Here is a 22,618-nt window from a genome sequence, read left to right as displayed (position 1 = left end):
CTAATTTATCTATATTCTTATGTTAGATCCTTTTTGCTATCTTCAAAAAACTAAATGGCTAAAATCACTGGTGATCTGAAAATATGTTCTACTTTCAGAGACTTTTGTTGTTATAGCTTCCATGTTAAGTTCCTTGTGAAATTCCTTTCCAATATTAACAGATCCCCATGGGACAAGGAAAAAAAATGCAAAGAAAAGAAAAATTATCCTGGTATGTCATGGAATATAAAAGACATTTGCATGAGGAACCATTTAACAATTCAAAACCAAGCCTGCTTTATAGCAGACTGATAAGACTATAAGTATATTCCTTTGTAAACTGTGACGGAGTATGGAAATCATTAGCATCATCTATTAGAAAAGTAATTTTCGGGCCGGGCGCGGTGGCTCACGCCTGTAATCCCAGCACTTTGGGAGGCCAAGGTGGGCGGATCACCTGAGGTCGGGAGTTTGAGACCAGCCCGACCAATATGGAGAAACCCTGTCTCTACTAAAAATACAAAATTAGCTGGGCATGGTGGTGCATGCCTGTAATCCCAGCTACTCGGAAGGCTGAGGCAGGAGAAGCGCTTGAACCCGGGAGGTGGAGGTTGCGGTGAGCCGAGATCGTGCCATTGCACTCCAGCCTGGGCAACAAGAGTGAACTCCGTCTCAAAAAAAAAAAAAAAAAAAGTAATTTTCAATTACAGATTAGGAATGTGTATGTGTTTTAAAATTGTAAAAGTAATGTTATAGAAAGTTTTATCAGATGGTTAAAACGGCTTTTTACATAAATTATTCATCATAACTAGAACCCCCTCCATGTGGTCTCCTATTTATTAATACAAACAGAAGGTCATACTTACTTAGAAATGGCAGAGTAAATTTGAAGGAAGTTCACAGCAGAGCTCTCTTTGTTAAGAAAAAGAATTTTCTACCCATTTAAGGTGCCAATTCCTTTGGAAAGAAAAATCCAGACCTCAAAACTGAAGGGGTGGAAGTTGAACCACAGCCTTCTGATCTGTATCCTGGTGATAGCAGTACCTATTCTTACAGTGTTATTGTAAGGCTTAAATTATGCATACCATAAATCATTCCATAGATGCAAGGTAAAAGAAAACTGCATTTGTCTAAATGCTCTGTGTTAAGTGTAAAAAGAATGTCCTTGAGTTTGGGAGGTATGTTACACCTACGGAAGGTCCTGGTAAAAACCGTCAGAAATATACAGATACAAGTTCATTTCGGGTTATTGCAGAGGGGAAGGGCAGCAGGATGGAGTAAGGAGGGTAGGGAAGAAAAAAAATCAGATTAGGGAAAATACAGACACACCTCTGAGGAGTCATACAAGACTGTATTTAGAATTCTGACATTTCGGTGACCCTTTACTAGGCACAGGGATGGCCTAGCAAATTTTATTCCACTTGTTCAGTCAAGTGCACACTCCTGAACAAGGCAGTGACAGGGAAAGGAAAGAGAAAAAACAAGACTTACTGGGGCTCGGTACATACGTAGCATAAGTACTTGAATTCCCCAGGAATCACAAAGCAATTTCAATGCCCCACGTGAAGACTGATGGTTCACAGACACAGACCCTCTTGCCCCAGAATGCCCTTGTGTTCTTCTATTAAGTTAACACCATTTACATGTAAGAGCAAAAGACATTGTTGAATTCACAAATCTTTGCCCCACACAACAAGTACTAATGTTTAAGATTTAGTATTAAGAAAAGCAAAGAAAATGGATTTGTAAACCTTCTAAATCAATGCCAAGAGCAAGAGCCAATAAAAACAAAAGTGAATTGTGAGAACTACTTATCACAATGACCATTCTTCACTAAGTCCACTTCCTTCGAGGACTCTTTTCATCTTCGTCTCTAGGGAAAGTTGGTTCCATATATCAAGTAATCAAATATGCTTATTTTGAAAGGGAAACTACCCTAAATGTCTCTTTAAAGGTACTCCTTTATAATAATGTTCTAAAGGAGAACTTTTAGAAATAATGTTTTTAAAGAAGCAATACAGTACTTTGAAGCACTCACAAAGCTAAAGGGGTATAAACTGAAAATTTTTTGACAGAATATTAAGCATATATATGAGGAGAGTGAGAGACGAGAGATATTACATGGCAAAATAATACCTTTTTGCTTTTGATAAAAATATGGAGTTCCCTCAAAGTTTAGTAAGTTAAAATGAATTAAATGTCAATTAAAAACATGTTTCATGGCATTATTGTTAATCATTTCTATTAATTCATTATATTTTATTAAATTAACCACTGCAAATATCTTCTAAATCTTTCTTACTCCCAGAGTAGCTAGATTGACCAATGACCCGCTCCCAGTTAAATTATTTCTCTCCAGGATCGTAAGCTATGTCTTCATCACAACTTCTTACAGGCTTTAAAAGTCTACATGTATTTTTTTTTAATCCTACAGAACATACATCTATAATATCTAAGGTGTTTTACTGTTTTCTTGAGACTAAAGGTGCCACATTAGGAAACCAAAAATAATACATCCCTAGTCTTAGAGAAAGCCCTGATAATAGTGTGATCAACAATCTTAAAATATACCTTTTCTTTAAAAACTGAGTTTTTTCAAAGTTACACTTAAAATTAACTTTTAAAAAGTGCATAAAGTTTTTATTAGACTAAAAAATTATGATTCTTTGATATACAGTGAATCAAACATAAGCAGAAGCATATCAGACTTAGAAAGCAGCACTGACACTGTGGTCTGAAGAGTCTAGACACCGTTTCTCCTGGTGGGACGCATGGTGGCACACAGGACCCCACCTACAATATGTTCTAGTTGAAATCTACTTAACTTACATCTATGTTGCCTAGATCTTGCTTTTCCATATACAAGGATTTAAGAACAAGTTAACACCACCACAAAGAAGAAACCAGAAAGATTCAGATGGCACAATATTTTGTAGGGCAACTATCTTGATCCCCTCAAAAAAAGAGTCATAGTGGACACCATTTGAAGGTTACAGGGCATAACCAAATGCAAAGCAAAGTCCCAGATTAGACCCTAATTAGGACAAAGTATCTGTACATGTTTTAGGGGCATTTGAGTCAATGTAAGGATGGACTGGGTATATATGAGGATGTGAGAATGGACATAACTAAGATGAAAATGAATTAACATGAAAAAGTGAAGAGCATTAGCAGAGAAAAATCAGTTGACAAATGAGGATAACCAAAACAGCATTTCATTTTGGTATAAACAAATGCATACAGAAATAAACAATCCAGAATTCTATACATTGAAGAAAATAGGAATAAACTTTGCAGAAGTTTGCTTTATTTTACTTATGCATATTAATATCTTTGAAATTTCTACAATGAATATTGTTTATAATAAAGTATTTTAATATAAATTTACTATAATTAATAAAAACTTTAAAAACCTGTTCAGGCAACCAAGCTCCTATAAAATTTAATGGTGGGTGATGATAGATGAGGTAGCTGGCCTTCCAAAAGAAAAAAAAAGGAGAGGGAAGGTCAAGGGGGAAGGATTGCTGAGGCCAGGAGTTTGAGGTCAGCCTGGGCAACATATTAAGACTCTCATCTCTACAAAATATTTAAAAATCAGCAAGGTGTGGTGGAGCACACCTGTAGTCCTAGCTACTAGGGAGGCTAAGGCAGGAGGATTGCCTGAGCCCAGGAGTTCAAGGTTACTGTGAGCTATAATTGCACCACTGCACTTCAGCCTGGACAACAGAACAAGACCCTGACTCTAAAAAATTTTTTAAAGAAAAGAGAAAGGGATATAGTGTCAATAAAATTATCTGACGAAAAATATTAATTGAAATAATTTCACATTTGGTATTGCCTATAAAGTTTCTAAAAGTCAATGCTATTCACAAGGCTGGAAGGAAAATGAAATATTATTTCTGGGACCTTTGTTGATGTCATAAGTCACAGGTAGAATGCCAATGTAACTCAAAGTCCTCTCATATGCCGGCATTGCCACACTAGGCAATGTTGGGCTTCCCTGATGGCTGGAATCTGCCCATATTAAATAAGCTAATCAGTTTCCTTGCTACTCATCATGTGATTTTTTTCAGAAAGTTCTAAGCTATTAAACTACTTACTTTTTCGCTCTAACTATTGTATAATGACGGCACTATTTCTTATGCCACTATATGACAGGCATAGTTTTGGGTCCCTTTACAAATGTTTAAATTCACTAAACAAGCCTCTGAATTAAGTAGGTAAATCAACTGTACGTAAGACAGAAAAAAAATCCTTAGGGTTATTAAACAATATATCCACCATTTTAATGACAGAGCTTAGATTCAAACTCATATCTCTCTGACCTTAAAGTCTATGCTTTTTCAATTCCTCATGACTATGTAGCCAATCCTGCTTCCAGATACCCATCCTTCATCAAAATGAGGTATAACTGAAATACCAGCTAGTTTCTTCAAGAAGTTCTAATTATGGTATTTTTTTTCTACAGTACATATTTCTTCCAAGAAAAGCAAAAGGGAATATAGAGCACTTTTCTCCCGCTTTTGAAAAAGCAAGTGAACACTTTCTTCCTCCATTGCAAACACAAAATTAACCATTTCTTAACTTCGTTTTTCTTATACAGGAACAAGTAATAGCAGATACAAATGCTACTAAATATCTTCCGTTTTAGGGAAAACCAGATTGGAACTGAAACTATATAACACTATCTCTCTATCATTATACTAAGCCAGAACATAATTAAAACTTACATTGAAAGGATCAATTATTACAGGATATTGGTTCAGAAATCCGTGGCTTGGGCTTGGCATACCTAAAACAAACCTGAAACAAAGTGGCCAACAAATGTAAAAGAAAACGTATTTGCACTAGCTACAACACAAAAGCTTTAAATACTCTCACTGCAGAATTCTGGCTAGATAAATCAGCTTTTAAAGCAGTGAATTTTAAAAAAATCTAAGGCTCTTATGTAAATTAAGGGAGTTTGTTCCTTCTTTAAAATATCTGCCTTCACATCTCATCATTTACTTTGTTATATAAAAGTTTTAATTGTGAAATATCAAATTCCTCGTACACACATTAATTTTCTAAATATCGATCCTCCACTTCTCCCTAGAGTTTGCCAAGGCTGCCAGCAGACACACTCTTAAATAACTCAAACCTAGTTATGTAGATACAACACTGTGACTTCTCTTCTTCAAGAAAAATTGTCACAACCAGATTACTTTGACATTACATACTCAATTACAACTATTCAAGCCAAAAAAGGTTATCTTTCCCTAATCAATACTTAAATGAGATCATAAATAAGAGCTGAGTATTCAGGGCTGGGATAGGAGTTGTACTGTCATTTTCTTGAGAGGGAGTGGACAAGGGAAGAATGCTGCAAGATCTCAATACTCGGGACTATCTGCTAACAAAACATATTTACAATGTTTTTCAAATTATTGAGTTCTATTCACAGCAAAAGAAAGTGGTCTTGCTTCAAGTTTCAGTTAGGAGGGGGTAAGCAGGCCGGGCGCGGTGGCTCACGCCTGTAATCCCAGCACTTTGGGAGGCTGAGGCAGGCGGATCACAAGGTCAGGAGATCGAGACCACCCTGGCTAACATGGTGAAACCCCGTCTCTACTAACAATACAAAAAAATTAGCCGGGGCGAGGTGGCGCACGCCTGTAGTCCCAGCTACTTAGGAGGCTGAGGCAGGAGAATGGCGTGAACCCGGGAGGCGGAGCTTGCAGCGAGCTGAGATCGCGCCACTGCACTCCAGCCTGGGCGACAGAGCAAGACTCTGTCTCAAAAAAAAAAAAAAAAAAAAAAAAGAGGGGGTAAGCAAGTGGTTGCTTACTCTACCTTAACAGAATGCAGCTATAAAACCCAGACAGAATCCATAAAGCAACAATTTGAAGAATCTGAAAAGTAAACTGAAAAGCAGATGAATAACTACTTTTCCCCTCCAGTATACCCCAGCTTGGACTCAATGCAGCCTAAACTCAGAAGCAAAAGATTAGAAGGAATACAAGGAGATGCTCTATAGCTCAAGGCCAAGGAAAGAGAAGGGGTTTCCTAATGCACAGAGGGAGTTGCCCTTTTTTTATTGATTGAAAGCCACAAATATTTCCATATAATAGCAATAAACAATTTTTAAGATCCCAAAACGAAAATACTTGACTGTAACTCCATCAAAATGTGTAGAGGATCCGTATTTTGAAAACTACATAACATAGATGAAGGAAATCAAAGATGACCTAACTAAATTCAGAGGCATATCCTGTTCATGGATTAGAAGACTCACTACAGTGAAGATTCTTTTCAAATTGATCTGTACTTTTAACACAATTCCAGTCAAAACTCCAGTGGGATTTCTGTAGATATAGACAAGCAGATATTAAAATATACAGTATGATAAAGGAACTAGAATTTTAAAAATGTCAAAAAAGAATAGTAAGCTGGAGAACTGATACAATTCAATTTCAAGACTTATTATAAAGAAAGCTCCAGTAATTGAAACAATGTAGTATTGACAAATAGACACATAGATCAATGGAACAAAATAGAGAACCTAGAAATACAGCCACACAAACATGAACAACTTGTTTTTGACAAAGGTTCAAAGGCAATTCATTAGAGAAAGGATAGTCTTTTCAACAGATAATATTGGAATAATTGGACTGTATGCTAAAAAAATGAATCCAGACCTAAAGCTTATACCTTTAACAAAAATTAACTCAAAATGATTAATACATCTAAATACAAAATGAAAAACTGTAAAACTTTAAAAAACAAAAATACATTCATGATCTGGATTTAGGCAACAAGTTCTTAAACAAGACACCAAAGCATAGTACATTTTTAAGAATTGGTAAATTGGATTTTATCAAAATTAAAGACTTTTGCTCTAAAAATACACAATTAAGAGAATAAAAAAGACAAGCAACAGTCTAGGAGAAAATATTTGCAAATCACATATCAGACAAATAACTTGTATCCAGAATATATAAAGAACTTAGAATATTCTGCAGTAAGAAAACAGCCCAAATTAGAAATTGGCCAGGGACTTAAACAGTTCTCTCAAAAAGGGATACACAAATGGCAAATGATCACATGAAAAGCTTTTCAAGTGCCCTTACGAAAATATAGATTAAGAACAAAATGAGATTTCATGACACATGTATTAGAATGGCTAACATAAATACCAACGATACTATGTTGGTGAGGATGCAGATCAAATAAAATTCTCATGCACTCTTGGTGGAATGCAAAATGGTACAACTACTCTAGACAATGGTCTAGAAGTTTCTTATTATATATACACTTACCATGACCCAGCAATCTCTCTCCTAGTCAGCACACAAAAGAAATGAAAATTTTGTACTTGAAATGAAAATACTGTACTTGAATGTTCTATTCATAATGACCCCAAACTGGAAACAATCTAAATGGTATTCAGTTCAATAGGTGAATGGATAAAGAAACTTCAGTACATCCATACTACAAAATACTACACTTAGCTATAAAGAGGAACCACTGACACACGTAAAAGTTAGATGAATCTCAAAGGTATTATACCGAGTGAAAAAAAAGTCTCAAAAGGTTGCATACTGTATGGTTCAATTTTTAAGACATTCATAAAAATTCAAACTACAGTGACAGAGAATAGATCAGTAGTCACCAAGTGTTATTGATAGGGAAGGTCTCATTACAAAGTAACAGCAAAAGGGATTTTTCTGGAGGGATGGAACCAGTCTATGTCCTGATAGTGGTGGAAATTTTATAAACACGTGCATGGGTTAAAATTCCTAGCACTGGAGCTGGGTGCAGTGGCTCACATCTGGAATCCCAACTCTGGGAGAATAAGGAGGGAGGATTGCTTGAGGCCAGGAGTTCAAGACCAGCCTGGGGAACATAGTGAGATCTCATCGCTACAAAAAAATTAAAAAGCTTAGCTAAGTGTGGTGGCAACACACCTGTAGTCCTAGCTTCTTGGGAGGCTGAGGTGGATTGCTTGAGCCCGGGAATCTGAGGTTACACTGAGCTATGATCACACCACTGCACACCAGCCTGAGAAAAACAGCAAGACCCTATCTCAATTTTTTTTAAATTTAATAAATTCCTAGAAGTATACACCCAACAAAAGTCAATTTTACTGCATGTTAATTTGTCAAAGTTTTAATAGCCTTAATTGATATCCAGGCTGCCACACAGTTTTCTATTTGTTCTTGTCCCACCTCCATTTTAAAGTAAAAGTATCCATGACAGGAGAAAGAAATCACACAAGTAAATAGTACATTTATTTCTATTATCTGTGAATATGCTGTATATTTCTAGCAGAATAATGGCATCCAGAAGCTGAAAGAAGACTGGGCTACAGTGCAAGCTCCTACAGACAGAACCAGTCATTTGAATTGCATGTCCTATTTCTTGAGCATTCAAAAGGAAAAAAAAAATGTATTTTCTGATTCTTTGTAGCTGCATTTGAAGTAAATGTGAAATTTCATTTTAGCTTAGAACCTAGAGTTTAAAAGTTAAAACAAAATTTAAGCAAAATGTTGTAAAATACTTAGCATGTTTTATATTTATTATTTACAGTCAACTCTCAAATTAGAGAGCAGATTAAGATTCATAAATAATTGCTAGTGACAAAAGAAAAGTGTATTTGTAGAGAAATTAAAATTGTTAAGAAACTGAAAGAAAAAGTAAAATGTTTCTACTTTTGTAAACCTCACAACATTTGGCACAATACCTGGCACATGGTAAGCATCCATCATAATTTCATAATGGGTCCTCTGATAATAGCTTTAAACAGAAAAGTCCACAGATCAAACCTGCACCTCTATAATGTAGGCTAATATTGAACAATTCATACATCCAAATGTGCATGTGTATTTGCCAGTAATATATCTGAAGGCAAGAGATGATGGAAATAGGGAAAAACTGAGTTTACTTGGCCCAATACAGCAGGAAAAAGCACACGATTGAAGGGAGAGAGGGATTTTGCTGAAATCAAGAGAAGATTGTGTGGACAGCTTCCATTGCCTCACTCACTAGACAGTGTTGACTTTCCAAATAAGGTCCATTGGGTGATCTGATAAAGTTAGAACATACATATGTTCCGGTTTTAGATATAGAAAATCTGTAACAAATTAAAAGTCTGAGATAGTTTATTTTAATACTGAGAGGTTTTAGTCTTCGAAGTATCAGTATTTTGATACGTAACTGTTTTTGAAAGTCTATAAAATTCCCTGAATAACATCCCATTAGATTTACAAGTTGGGAATAACATTTTAAACTAAAACTCACACTTAAAGGAGGGAAAGAGAGGGAGGAAGGAAGGGGAGGGAGGCAAACTGAAAAATGAATAATTAAAGGAAGACATGAATAGAAGTTTTCCAAAACTAAATAATCAGGTGACATAATCAGTGCTAAATGGTCTTTCTCTTTCTGAAGAACAGAAATTGCCACTTCAAAGATTATAGATTACAATATATAGATTTTTTAATTCAGTTTTTATGACAAGTATTTCCTCAAATATAATAAAAAATTTTCCACTATTATAAAGCCTTAGTGATCTTCTGGAATGTAAACTTGGTCAAAGGATAAGAACCAAAATATTTGGAGAATGTTAGAAAGTAACTTTTACTTCAACTATTTTATGTATGTCAGTTTAAATTTTTGCATATTTATCTTCCTCTCAATAAATGTATTAGTAATATGTGATATCTTTAAAAGTGTTAACCATACAAGATTTAAAAAACAAAGTTTGACAAACAAAACTAGCATTGCTTATAATCCTTCATCTATTTTTAGATAAGTAGGTTTATAATATCTTTTGTCAACTAACATTATACAAAATATCACCTTACTTCTAAAATATGGCTTTAATCAATTTGTCTAATCACAAATATGTATTATACACACGAAGACAGCCAAGGTAGTAAGCCCTAGAGGTACTTGAAGTTTGTCACAGTGGTGACAAGCAAATACCAATAGTCCAGGCCCAGCGGACTAGGCAGGTAGCTATTTAAGGACACATCACACCCAAGTTAGAGGCAGAAAACATCTTCTTGAAGGAAGTGAGGGCTCAACATATTTGAATAATGAGACAGACGCAGGCTAATGAAGAGGGCAATGAAATTCCTCTAGATACTGATGAGAGGCGGAGAGAAATATCTTTCAGGAACAGGGATAGTAGGAGATAAGGCTAGGGAGGAGGACCAGGCCCCTATCAGTGTCTTACATGACCAATGTTAGGCCTTAGCAACAACAACAAAAAAGTACGTGTTTTAAGCAAGAAAATGACAGAATCTGAGTTGCATTTTGGGGTGCTTTTCTTGGTGGCAATATGAAACATGGTTTGGAGGAAAGTAAGACCAGAGACAGGAAAACCAGCTGGGAAACTGTTGGAGTCATTCAGACCAGCAATCTCCAGATGTATTGGATCACACAACTATGAGTAAAAGAAAAAGAATTAACACAACTTATAAATAACATGTGCTGCTGTATTCGTGGGTGCTTTTTTAAAAAATGAAAATGAAAAGAATAAAAGTTTACTTATGAAAACAAAAGTCTATAATATGAAATGTCTGTTTCATATTATATAAAACAAACATGTAATATGTGTTATTAATGGTACATTTTTATTAAAGGTGAATATAAATCTTTATTTCAAATAGTCTGATAATTGCTTTTGGGGGTTCAGTTCTTATCAGATCTGATCGTTTCTTATAACGTGGCTGACAAAATGTTGATACAAAGGATAACCGTCAACTTTGCTATTTTCTTGTGGTTCACCGGTACTTGCATTTCCACTGTATTCAATGTACAGCTTCTTTGCAAACGTATTCACCTGTCCATCATGAAGATTAGTTAATAAATAATATAACGTGTAAAACACTTACCTGGTTTACGTAACCTGCATTATACTGAAAGATGCTAACTACACAAGGCCAACAAGGCAACTCCTAGTGCAGCTCAAATTGACCTCTCCTCCCACAGCCCAACTCCAACACCACACACAGACTCTCTGACCCACAAACTGAGTAACATTCTAGTGCCTATGTGTTATTAGTAAAGCATAATTTCTGATTTTAAAATTACATATTAATAGAAGTTCTAGTGCTTTCTTTCTCATGCGAGTAAGTCATTTTATATGTCTCCTTTCTCTGGAAATTCAACTGATCTAGAAGACAAATGATGATGGCCTCCAGTGGCTAAGGGAAAAGATGCAGATTTTTCCATATTAATTTTTGATTCGTAAATTTTTGGAGTAATTTTAAGTTTACAAAAAATTGATCAGAAAGTACAAACATACTCCTTTCATCTCCTCCCTAGCACACACATACAGTTGTCTCTATTATACACAACTTGTATCAGTATGGTAATTTTGTTACAACTAATGAACTAATACTGATACATTATTCTTTCTCTCTCTCTCTCTGTCTATATATACATATATATATGTATATATATATAACTAAACTATGAACTTTAGTTATATATATATATATATATAACTAAAGTTCATAGTTTACATTAGGGTGCATGCTTTTTTATTGGTTTAGAAAAAAATGTATAATGTGCCCCTTATTACAGTATCATATATCATGGTTTTACCACCCTAAAAATCCCATGATCTATTTATTTGTTCCTCCTTCCCCATCTCAAATCCCTAGCAATTCATCTTTTTGCATAGTTTATGTTATATAGTTGGAATAATATGGTATGTAGCCTTTTCAGTTAGGCTTCTTTCACTGAGTAATATGCATTTAAGGTTCCTCCATGTCTGTTCATGGCTTGATAGTTTATTTTCTCTTGTCATGAATATTTCATTATATGGGTATACCACAGTTTGTGTATCCATTTACCTATTGAAGGACATCCTGTTTCCCTCCAAGTTTTGGCAATTATGAATAAAGCTGCCATAAACATCTGTGTGCAGGTTTTTGTGTGGACTTAAATTTTCAGTTCATTCGGGTAACTATTAAGGAGCATGATTGCTGGATCATATAGTAAGAACATATTTAGTTTTGTAAGAAACTACTAACCTGTCTTCCCAAGTGGCTGTACCATTCTCATCAGCAATGAATGAGAGTTCCTGTTGCTCTACATTCTCTCCAGCATTTGGTGTTGTCCATGTCTTACATTTTAGCCATTTTAATAGGTGTTTACGTATTTTTTATATCCAGACAATTTCTTAAATGTTTTTATTGGTTTTAAATGAAAGGTTTCCTTTGATTCTCTTAGTTACTATTAGGGGTCTTGTTTACAAAAAATAAAAGGAAGAAAAAGGGAAGAAGAAAAAAAAAAAAAACTCCAACGTCACTCCTTTGAAATTTGTGCTGCCATTTCTTCTCTAACAGTGACTTCCCAAGGAACATACAGTGACTATCTGTGTACCACAAAACTGAGTTTGATACCTAGTTCTGCCACGTACAATCTATATAACTTTAAGCATGATTTTTCTTTAATTAATGATATGAATAATTTTCTACTAACTAAGCCATTCTTGCACTCCTGCAATAATCCCACTTAGTGACAGCAATTTTGGATTTTACAACCATACTCATAAGAGAGGACGGCTTCTTTTTCATTTTGTGCAATTTCATTGTAAAATGTTAGTAGAAATGTACTCACTATATAAAATAAACTCAAGCTTCCTGGCTTCTTTTTTGCTCTGTAAAGCTATAAAGAGTTTGTAATGCCTTCCTTAGAAGACTTAATAAGCTTGTTTCTATGAATGACCCCAGAGCCTTTGGAGGGTAGACCTTTGATAACTTTCTTCATAATTTCCATTCTATTATTGATAGATCCAACAGCTCTAATTCTTGATTCAATTTATTTATTTTTCTTTTCTTTTGAGACAGGGTCCCACTCTGTCACCCAAGCTGTGGTACAGTGGCACAATCACAGCTAATTGTGGTCTCTACCTCTCGAGCTCAAGCCATCCTCCCACCCCAGCCTCCTGAGTAGCACGGTCTACAGGCATGAGCTGCCACGCTCGGCTAATTCTTCTATTTTTTTGCAGAAACAGAAACAGTGTCTCACTAGTTGCCTAGGCTGGTCTCAAATTCCTGGGCTCAGGCTATCCTCCTGCCTTAGCCTTCCAAAGTGCTGGGATTATAGCGTGAGCCACCACGGTCGGCCTATATTTTTTCTAGAAACTCATCCATTTCATCTGCAATTTCTAACCCATTACCACAAGTTATATCTAACTCTGGAAAGCCATTACAACATTATTGTTCTCTTTTTCATTAAATTTTCAAGAAGTCTATTTTACCCTTCCCCTAAAAAATGGCTACATAGGGCCAGGCATGGGGCTCACACCTGTAATCCCAGCACTTTGGGAGACCGAAGTGGGTGTATCACCTGAGGTCACAAGTTCAAGACCAGCCTAATCAACATGGTGAAACCCCATCTCTACTAAAAATTCAAAAAGAAAAAAGTTAGCCAGGTGCGGCAGTGGGCTACTCAGGAAGCTGAGGCAGGAGAATCACTTGAACCCAAGAGGCAGAGGTTGCAGTGAGCCAAGATAGTGCCACTGCACTCCAGCCTGGGCGACAGAGTCAGACTTCATCTCAAAAAAAAAAAAAAAAAAAAAAAAAAAGCTACATAGTTTTTCAATTCTACATTTGTCAAATAATTAATTACTACTTATATGTGTATTATTTATATCCTCTCCATATATTTGTTTTGTTGTTTTAGTATCATGAGTTGAATTTCTTACTCATGTTCTCATTTTCCACTTTAACAATGTAAATACAGTACAGATACTTATTTGCATCTGAGTATAGCCTATTAATAGTATTAGCATTGTTTTTACTGTTTATACTTGTTTTGATTTCTCCTTTGCATTTAGAATAATTTAATTATTCTCCTATTAGTTTATCCTCTAAGCATTTAGGATAATTTAATTATTACTTCCAAGTGGTTAAGTTTATTTTTGTTTGAGCTGTATTTTATCTTATTTCATTTTGTGACAAAGTCTCGCTGTCTCCTAGGCTGGAGTGCAGTGGCAAGATCTCGGCTCATTGCAACCTCTGCCTCCCAGGTTCAAGCAATTCTTGTGCCTCAGCCTCCGGAGTAGCTGGGACTACAGGCGTGCACCACCACGCCCAGCTAATTTTTGTACTTTTAGTAGAGTTGGGGTTTCACCATGTTCACCAGGCTGGTCTTAAATTCCTCATCTCAAGTGATCTGCCCACCTCAGCCTCCCAAAATGCTGGGATTACAGCCATGAACCACCGTGCCTGGCCTGAGCTTTATTTTAAATAATATCTTTGGGTCCAAGAATGTCTCTGTACAATTCATATTTGCGTAAATGAACTAGATTTTCCTTCTGGCCCAATCTGTAATTAGTTTTACAACCTTCCTTAATAAGCACATTTTACCTCAGTTTGATGCTTTATGGTCTTTTGACTTGGTAAATAATTTTTAATACTATGTCTTTGTTGGATTATACAATAGCTCAGGGACTTACTGATATATATAGGCCCTTGTGTTAAGGTTTACAGTTTTTGAGTCTAGTTCTAATAGCTTTTCTGTCTCCTTTTGTTTGTTTTCATCATCAGTGCTTACTGTTAGTCCAACACATTTATAGCGCTCTATCTTCCACCATTCTAAATCACTATTTCTACCATCTGCCTTTGGTTTTGAAACCAAATAGCTACATGTTAGGATTAAATGTTAAATAAAAATTGATAAGGCATGAACAAAAATCTGTTAGTGTCTTTTAAGAAACATACTTGAATTTTGTGGTACTTCCTTTAGCTAGTCTGACATTATTTCCTTACTTCTTTGTTTTAAAGTTCAGTTTTCCAAGGAAGAGTGTAAGTTTAACTAGACTTTTTAAGCATTTAAGCCCATTAAAAAAATACAACACTATTACTTTTTTAAAAACTTTAAAATTTTAAGTAAATAACATAAAAGTCCACAGTGTTTTATAATCTTTCATATATCACTGCATTTGAAAGAAACTATCACTAAGTGAAGTTGTTTCAACCAGAAATAGCTGGTTTGTTGCCCCACTCACATATTCTTAAAAAGCAAGAACAATGTTTCTTTTTATAGCCAAACAATGTGGTACTTTCTACAGCATTCACTAAATACTCTCAAAGTACGTTGGAGAGCAGCACTAGAGCAACACTTGGAATTCATTAATCACCAGACTGTCATCCTCAAAAAAATGTCAATATATGAAGTAGCTGAAATATTCCCATTCTTGACTACAACAGTGTTTTGTTGACTTAGAGGATAAATTCTATCATTTAAATTAGGTATGAATAAGATTTATATTTGAATTTTAATTAAAGAACTTTCAGCAATCTGTTCTCGCCTTTCAATAGAAATCACAGTTGAAAGATATGTGCAGTTTATATATTTTAATATTCTGGTAGGTATGCTTGATAGCATCCATAAAAGCCATTTTAAAAATGTCCAACTACAAAGGAAATAAATATTCATTATTAAGTACCAAACATAATGAACTCTTATTCCTACAGGTAACAAAATGTCCCTAGCCAGCAAAATCCCTGTTTCTGAGGACATTCTGGGGATTGCTATTTATCATCCATAAAATCAGGATATTAACACAAAAAATATTTGGGGGTCTAAAATTCAGTATGATTCATTGCCTAAGCTAAATGACAAATAGCTCAAAATTATAGAATTGGTTTTTCAAGAACAAATAGCCAAATCTCAGGGTATTAAGGACAATCCAAAGACAACAATGACAAGAAGATATTTAACCTCTAAAGAACTGACTTTACAAAAACTATTTTTAAAGTATCTAAATAAGCTGTCGAATTAAAGTGACTGTTAGTCATTTCCATTAAACAGACTATAAAATAATTTGTTTTGAAGCACCTGGAGTCAGCATCTTTTAATAATTTGAGTTGCCCTGATCATGATATATAATTTCCCAAATACAAGTACTGTACACATTCAAGCTCAAAATTTTATGCAAGATATTCACATGACATTAACATCATATAATACAACTAGAATTTTATATATAAAGAACCACACAATTCTGGTAATTATTTAAACTGTTTAGTAACAATTTTAACAAAAAAGCCCTCTTTTAAATAAATGCCAAAAGAGCTCTTTAAAAAATCATCTATCTTATTTTACTTTGAGATGTTTAGAAAATTTTACTTTAGAAAAAATAAAACAAATATCAGATATATTGGCATATGTATGACAGAAAAAGGATTTAATACAAAAAAATCATTCACTTCTGTAGATCTCAACCCAAATAGACATCATCTTATAATCATATGATTTTTTCATTACCTATAATTCTAGTAAAAAGAAACATCTTTTGATTCAAGACTATGGACAATTTTCCTTTCTGGTATTTGGGATATATTTATGAATTTTTTTTCTAAAAGAAGAGATTTGAAAATCAGATTTGGGGTTGGAGAGGTATGTTCTAGAAATATAAATCTGTCTCATATACAGATTTTATATTTATCAGAAAATTTATTTTTAAAATTTTTATTGTAAAAATCCAAATTATATAAAAATCCAAAAGCAATTATATAAGCATATGCCATATAAAAACTAAATGAATGACATAGCAATGAAATTTAATATAGATATTAAAATGTTGATTGTTATAGCAATATAGAAGTATTCATAATTGTCATAAAATTATAGGATCCAAATTTTTAAAACAAAGGAAACACCCTAAAATCAAAAGAGTTGATTATTTTGGTATGGTAATATTGAAGTTAATTGTTATATATGTCACAAACACATTTTAATAATTTATAATTCTCCAAGTCACTAAAGCTCAAAATTTTTACTATTGAATTTTATTCAAGTTCTCTAAAGGGAATTCAGATATCAGATATATGGTGCACAGTGGAAGCTTTAAAAAAAACTATCCAAAACAGAAGTTATTTGAAAAGAAGTATAAAGAAAAACAAAATATATGAAAGGCATGTTGAAATATATGAAAATAAATACATGAAGCATGCTTCAAGCATTAATTTGTCAAAACATTCTTACTGACTTTGAACAGAAATTGCTTAACTTCAAGTGACATGTTACTCAACTGTGCAATAAACAAAACCTGGAGTTAGTCAAATAAGAAAATGGTGGCAAAAACTTGCATAATAGATATAATCCACTTGAAAGAAAACCCCAGGGACAACAGAAGAGCATTTCTGATTACAGAAGTATTGAATTAGTGATGCAATTCATTGCACAAAGAACAAGATAAGTGAAGTAACAGTCATTGACCACTGGGAGTTCAAAAGAAGAGTCAGATCTGAATCTGAAGAAGTTTGAGAAACACCTTAGGGCCGGGCGCGGTGGCTCACGCTTGTAATCCCAGCACTTTCGGAGTCCGAGGCAGGCGGATCACGAGGTCAGGAAATCGAGACCGCGGTGAAACCCCGTCTCTACTAAAAATACAAAAAAATTAGCCGGGCGTGGTGGCGGGCGCCTGTAGTCCCAGCTACTCGGAGAGGCTGAGGCAGGAGAATGGCGTGAACCCGGGAGGTGGAGCTTGCAGTGAGCCGAGATTGCGCCACTGCACTCCAGCCTGGGTGACAGAGCGAGACTCCCTCTCAAAAAAAAAAGAAACACCTTAAAACTATTTTGTTTACGTGTTTCTTCTCATGAGTGCACAGGGTATGATGACAACAGGAAAAATTAATTTAAAATCTTTCAGTATCATTAAATATAAAACTAAGCAATAATGCATTGTGTTTGGAATTGTTCTAGATTTCAATTGTGATAGTGCCATTATGACTGCATGTGTTTATCAAAACTGGCAGAACTATAGGTAATTTTACCATATGCAAATTATGCATTAATTAAAAATTGTAAAGCACTGTATCAGTTTAATTGGCCGTGATTGTCTTTCAGTGAAATATATATCATGGTGAACCTAAGATTTGATGTCATCCTAGATTCAATGGAATACCATGTATCTAAAGATTGACTCTAGTTAAAAAGCTAGAATTCCATCATCTGTGACCAGTATTCTATATTGGGTTCCAGTATCTCTCTCAATTTCTTGGCTCTAAGATTACTTATTTTAAAATGGTATTCTGACTTCCAGAAAAGTCGAAGTACATTTTTCAAACCCCTATCTGAAAGACATTTAGTGAAAGAATCAACAAGACATAACTGAAAAAATGGAACACCCAAAAAAGTATATCCAGGTTTCTGTTATCAAGACTATAAATACATAAAGAACCTGAGCAACAGTCTGCAAAAGTTCACCAAAAAAGAAAAAAAAAGTTTTTATATTCTCCAAATTGAACACTAGAAGCATCTACACTTGGAACTATCAACCTAAATTCATAATCCTCTGTGGTAGCATTTTTGCAGAGGTTCAACAGTTCACGTAGATTGAGATGTCAAGACCTGTTTCCTTTCATTCTAAAACTAAAATACCTGCAGCATGGTCTTGATTTCTCCTGAGACTCTTCTTGATTAGATTCCAATTTGTAGTAACCATGACAACCCATTTCAAACTAAGTCTCTGAAAAAAAAAAACCACTTTTTTCTGACATCACAACTAGCTGAAGATATTTTAAGACTTATGCTATTTTCATCAACATCTAGAAACACAAATAAAAGAACAAAACCATTTTAATTTCTGACACTGTATTACGTACGAAACTAGGTCAGCCAGTCAAGAACACTTGAATGTTGGTTTTACACACAAAATTAAAATCATGATGTATATAGGATTTTTTAATATCACTATTCTACAACGACATTTTAATTGATTCATTTTACAAAAATGAATTAACTGGCCTACCATGTGCTAGGTACATAGTGAAGTAAATAAGGCATGCATTGTCCCTGTCCTCCTAAGATTTTTATAAACTACTTAGTTCCTGTCTGTTATTTAGCAGTTTATATTCTAGAAACATTAAATTTCTAGAAAAAAGCCTTCACAAAAAGGTGAGCAAATAGCCTTTTTGTGACCCTGTAGAGGCAACAACAGACTAATGGTTAAGTGAATGTGAATATGGTTTCACACTGTTCCTCCCACGACCTTCCAAACCTCCTGTAACTCTGGCAAGAGTTCACTCTTCCCTGCCTAGATTTCTCCAGATATAAAACAAGTATCTTAGCACCCATCTCTGAGTTGTCATAAAAATAAAATACATGCTAAGCCCTTGGTACAATGCCTAGCATATATTAGAGTAAGCATTTGATAATTGTTAGTTGATTCTTGTATTAAAAATTATAACCCTGATTTATTTTTAAAAAGACTTTGTAAAAAAGTCATTGTTTAAATAAGCATTATGCAGTTGCATCCTACTGTATACTAAAATAGAAATAATTTAGTTTTGCACTTTCCCCATAAGTGTGGCATAACCAAATTCATTTATACAAACTCAAATAAATTAGGTCTTGATTATTCACCTCAAAGATTTTACCATTGATTCTTTTAAACAACAAGTTTTTTCAGTACATGTTAAGACCAAAAATTAAATTTCCAAATTTTTTTAAAAAACCACAACTGATTTCTAAACAACTTTTCTAAAATTAGATTTTAGAAAGTGACACACACTTCTAATTCTCACAGGCCTATCATCAAATGGATAGATATATGCAGAAATATTGAATAAATACATCTTCACTATATTCAGTTACTACTTTAAGTATTTTAAACCACAACAGAACAATATGCTAATGTGAATCTACATTGTCATATGAAATTTTGGTTTAATCAACAAAGATCTCTTAGTAATGCACTTATTTTAACCACTAGATGAACAACCATGTACCCCTTGAAAGACCTCACAGGGGTAACCAACGGTACAAAATGTATAAAGTCAAACTGGGCATTCAAGAAGCTTCTCAGGAAAGACTTTTGATCTTGAATCATGGTTGCTTTTTTAGCTAAACAGATAGAAACAGTATTATTTTCATTATGTAACCAGCTACCATCATCCAAATGGAACATCAGGGGTGTTGGTTATTTCTCCACCTGACTGCTGAGTTGGTGGCCCTTTCAAACATCAACAAGTAGTAAAAACTCATAAGCTAATTATTAAATGAAAGCATCTCCATGTCTCTTAAAATAAGAAATGAACAACAAAGTAGCAAAATAAATACAGGGCTTCCAATTTCAACTCCAATGTTTACTCTCCATCATCACAACTGAACTTATTGGGCTGCTGAAACACCACAAGGAATTTACAAGAAAACTGTTTGTAGTCAAGCTGAAAATTTCAGCAAAATCTTTTTTATATGACCACATGATTATTTTGAGCTATTTTATGGAAATGCATAAGAGGAAATTGACTGGGAAATAAAATTTTAAGGTCTTACCAACATGTGCTTTACACAGCTATGCAAAATGGGTTTTAATCTACATTTTACAAGCTAGGGGACAGAGGCTGTGAGAATCAAGTAACTTTCTCAAGGTTACCCAATAAGAAAATGGCACATCCTTCATTCAGACCCATGTCTGTGTAACAAGGTCAGAACAGGAACAAGGAATGCTACTTTTATAAAGTTTTGGAAAAGTAATCTCTAAAAATCCTTCACACAGTATACACTAAAATAATATATAATTTAAATAGATGAATCAGAGTAGTAAGGTAGCGAGAATGAATTACTTGTAGAAGCTGCTTAATTTCTCATTGTCTCTTTGGTTCCCCTCTACCCTTCCCCATCTGATAAATTGGGACAAAGATAGTAGTATCTCTCACACACAGTCATTATAAGGATAAAATGCTATAATATTAATATATTCAACATACCTAACGTTAGATCTAGCATCTAATAAGGTCTTAATAAACAATTGATTTTTGTATTATTACTTTTATTCTTATATATAAAATTAAAGAGTCTTTACTTCCTGCTAGGTGATCAATTAAGCAATCTCTGAGGAAGGCGTTGGGTGTCTTATCTCTCATCCTGATGGAGTTTGACACATAGATGTTTAATAAATAGTCATTGAATAAATAAATCAACTAAAATTTTCCATATACGTTTATCTCAATGTATGTATACTGATGGAGAGTAAAACAATAAGGTATTCCTTCTGCTAATCTTTCTTTTTTCCCCACAATAATTCATTGATTCAAAAGTTTTCTGAGGACACAGTATCTCCATAGGAAGTCCTACTTGGTTAAAGGGAAAGAGGGGGGAAAAAGACAGAAATTGCATATATCATATAAAGAAAAACAGGCAGACATGTACATACAAAATAGCTCAATTCAGTCTTTCCTCCATTAAAAGTAAACTATACCTCAACTTCAGAAAAAATGTATAAATTCTCACTATCCTCTAAACCTTCCTCCACCCTACAACGACTTCTCTTAATTACCTGTCATCTAATTATATGCAACAAAGGAGGAGCCAAAAAGTGACTATATTTGACATAAGTGTCTCAGCATTTTAGTCTCTTTATCTATTATTCAATTTGATAAGTTAACTTATCGTGTTGACCTCTTGAGCTAATGAGCTAATTTGGAGAAGAGCAGACACTGAAATCACTAGTTTCTACTGTGAGCTGGTGAACTTGATTTGATCTTCATAGCAGGAAAGTGAGGTCAGAAATGCATACTTTCCAGGCCAGACACAGTGGCTCATGCTTGTAATCCCAGCATTCTGGGAGGCCGAGGTGGGCAGAGCACTTGAGGTCAGGAGTTTGAGACCAACCTGGCCAATGTGGTGAAACTCATGTCTACTAAAAATACAAAAATTAGCTGGGTGTGGTGGTGCACACCTGGAATCCCAGTTCCTTGGGTGGCTAAGGCATGAGAATTCCTTGAACCCGGGAGGCGGAGGTTGCAGTGAGCCCAGGTCATGCTACTGCACTCCAGCCTGGGGGACAGAGTGATGCCCTATCTCAAAAAAAAAAACAAACAAACAAACAAAAAAATCACAGAAATGCATACTTTCCAAATGCTTAAGGCAAGAGAGCACAGTGATACAGAACACAGGCTTTGAAATCAGACAGATCTGACATGAAAACCTGACTCCGTCTCTTACTTAATCTCAGTTAAGAAAATTGTATAAGTCTAGTTTCCTCCTGTATAAAAAGGGATAAAACATGAACCCTATGGGGTTGTTGCAGGAGGATGTGAAAGTGCTGCCCCAATACTTGGTATTAAGAATATCAATAAATCATTAGGATTATGATCTATTTTTAAACAATTTTCAAACAAAGTATTACCATTATCCTAATTGGTTAAAGATCCATGGGAGCCGGGCGCGGTGGCTCACGCTTGTAATCCCAGCACTTTGGGAGGCCGAGGCGGGCGGATCACGAGGTCAGGAGATTGAGACCACGGTGAAACCCCGTCTCTACTAAAAATACAAAAAATGAGCCGGGCGTGGTGGCGGGCGCCTGTAGTGCCAGCTACTCGGAGAGGCTGAGGCAGGAGAATGGCATGAACCCGGGAGGCGGAGCTTGCAGTGAGCCGAGATCGCGCCACTGCACTCCAGCCTGGGCGACAGAGCGAGACTCCGTCTCAAAAAAAAAAAAAAAAAAAAAAAAAAAAAGATCCATGGGAATTGTTCCTCCCCAAACCATATTATTCATTCTAACACAGCCTCAAGCACTCACCTAGATTCCTCTACCTGACACGCACAAGAGAAAGGGAAGGGGTTAGAAAAAACAGACAACTATTTGAAAGACTCAAATTCCTCCACTGTACCCTTCTTTGCAAAAAGTAAA

The 22,618-nt window shown here is 34.9% G+C and overlaps 1 protein-coding gene across 8 annotated transcripts in view; it reads right to left on the bottom strand.

Moving 5' to 3' along the window:
• Window positions 1-22,618, bottom strand: part of COBLL1 (cordon-bleu WH2 repeat protein like 1) — a 158,954-nt gene that overhangs the window by 110,437 nt on the left and 25,899 nt on the right. Inside the window, exon 3 of one of the 8 annotated variants that reach the window (XM_030796045.1) lies at window positions 7,275-7,295. The exons of the other annotated variants lie outside the window; for them this stretch is intronic. Coding sequence (XP_030651905.1) covers window positions 7,275-7,295 — 21 coding nt within the window. The remainder of the gene's footprint in view (window positions 1-7,274; window positions 7,296-22,618) is intronic. 8 annotated transcript variants of the gene reach the window in all.

This window comes from Nomascus leucogenys, chromosome 17 (genome assembly GCF_006542625.1).
Source record: "Nomascus leucogenys isolate Asia chromosome 17, Asia_NLE_v1, whole genome shotgun sequence".
Classification (NCBI taxonomy): Eukaryota; Metazoa; Chordata; class Mammalia; order Primates; family Hylobatidae; genus Nomascus; species Nomascus leucogenys.
Note: the sequence above shows the minus strand (reverse complement) of the source record. Positions and strands in the feature narration are given on the sequence as shown.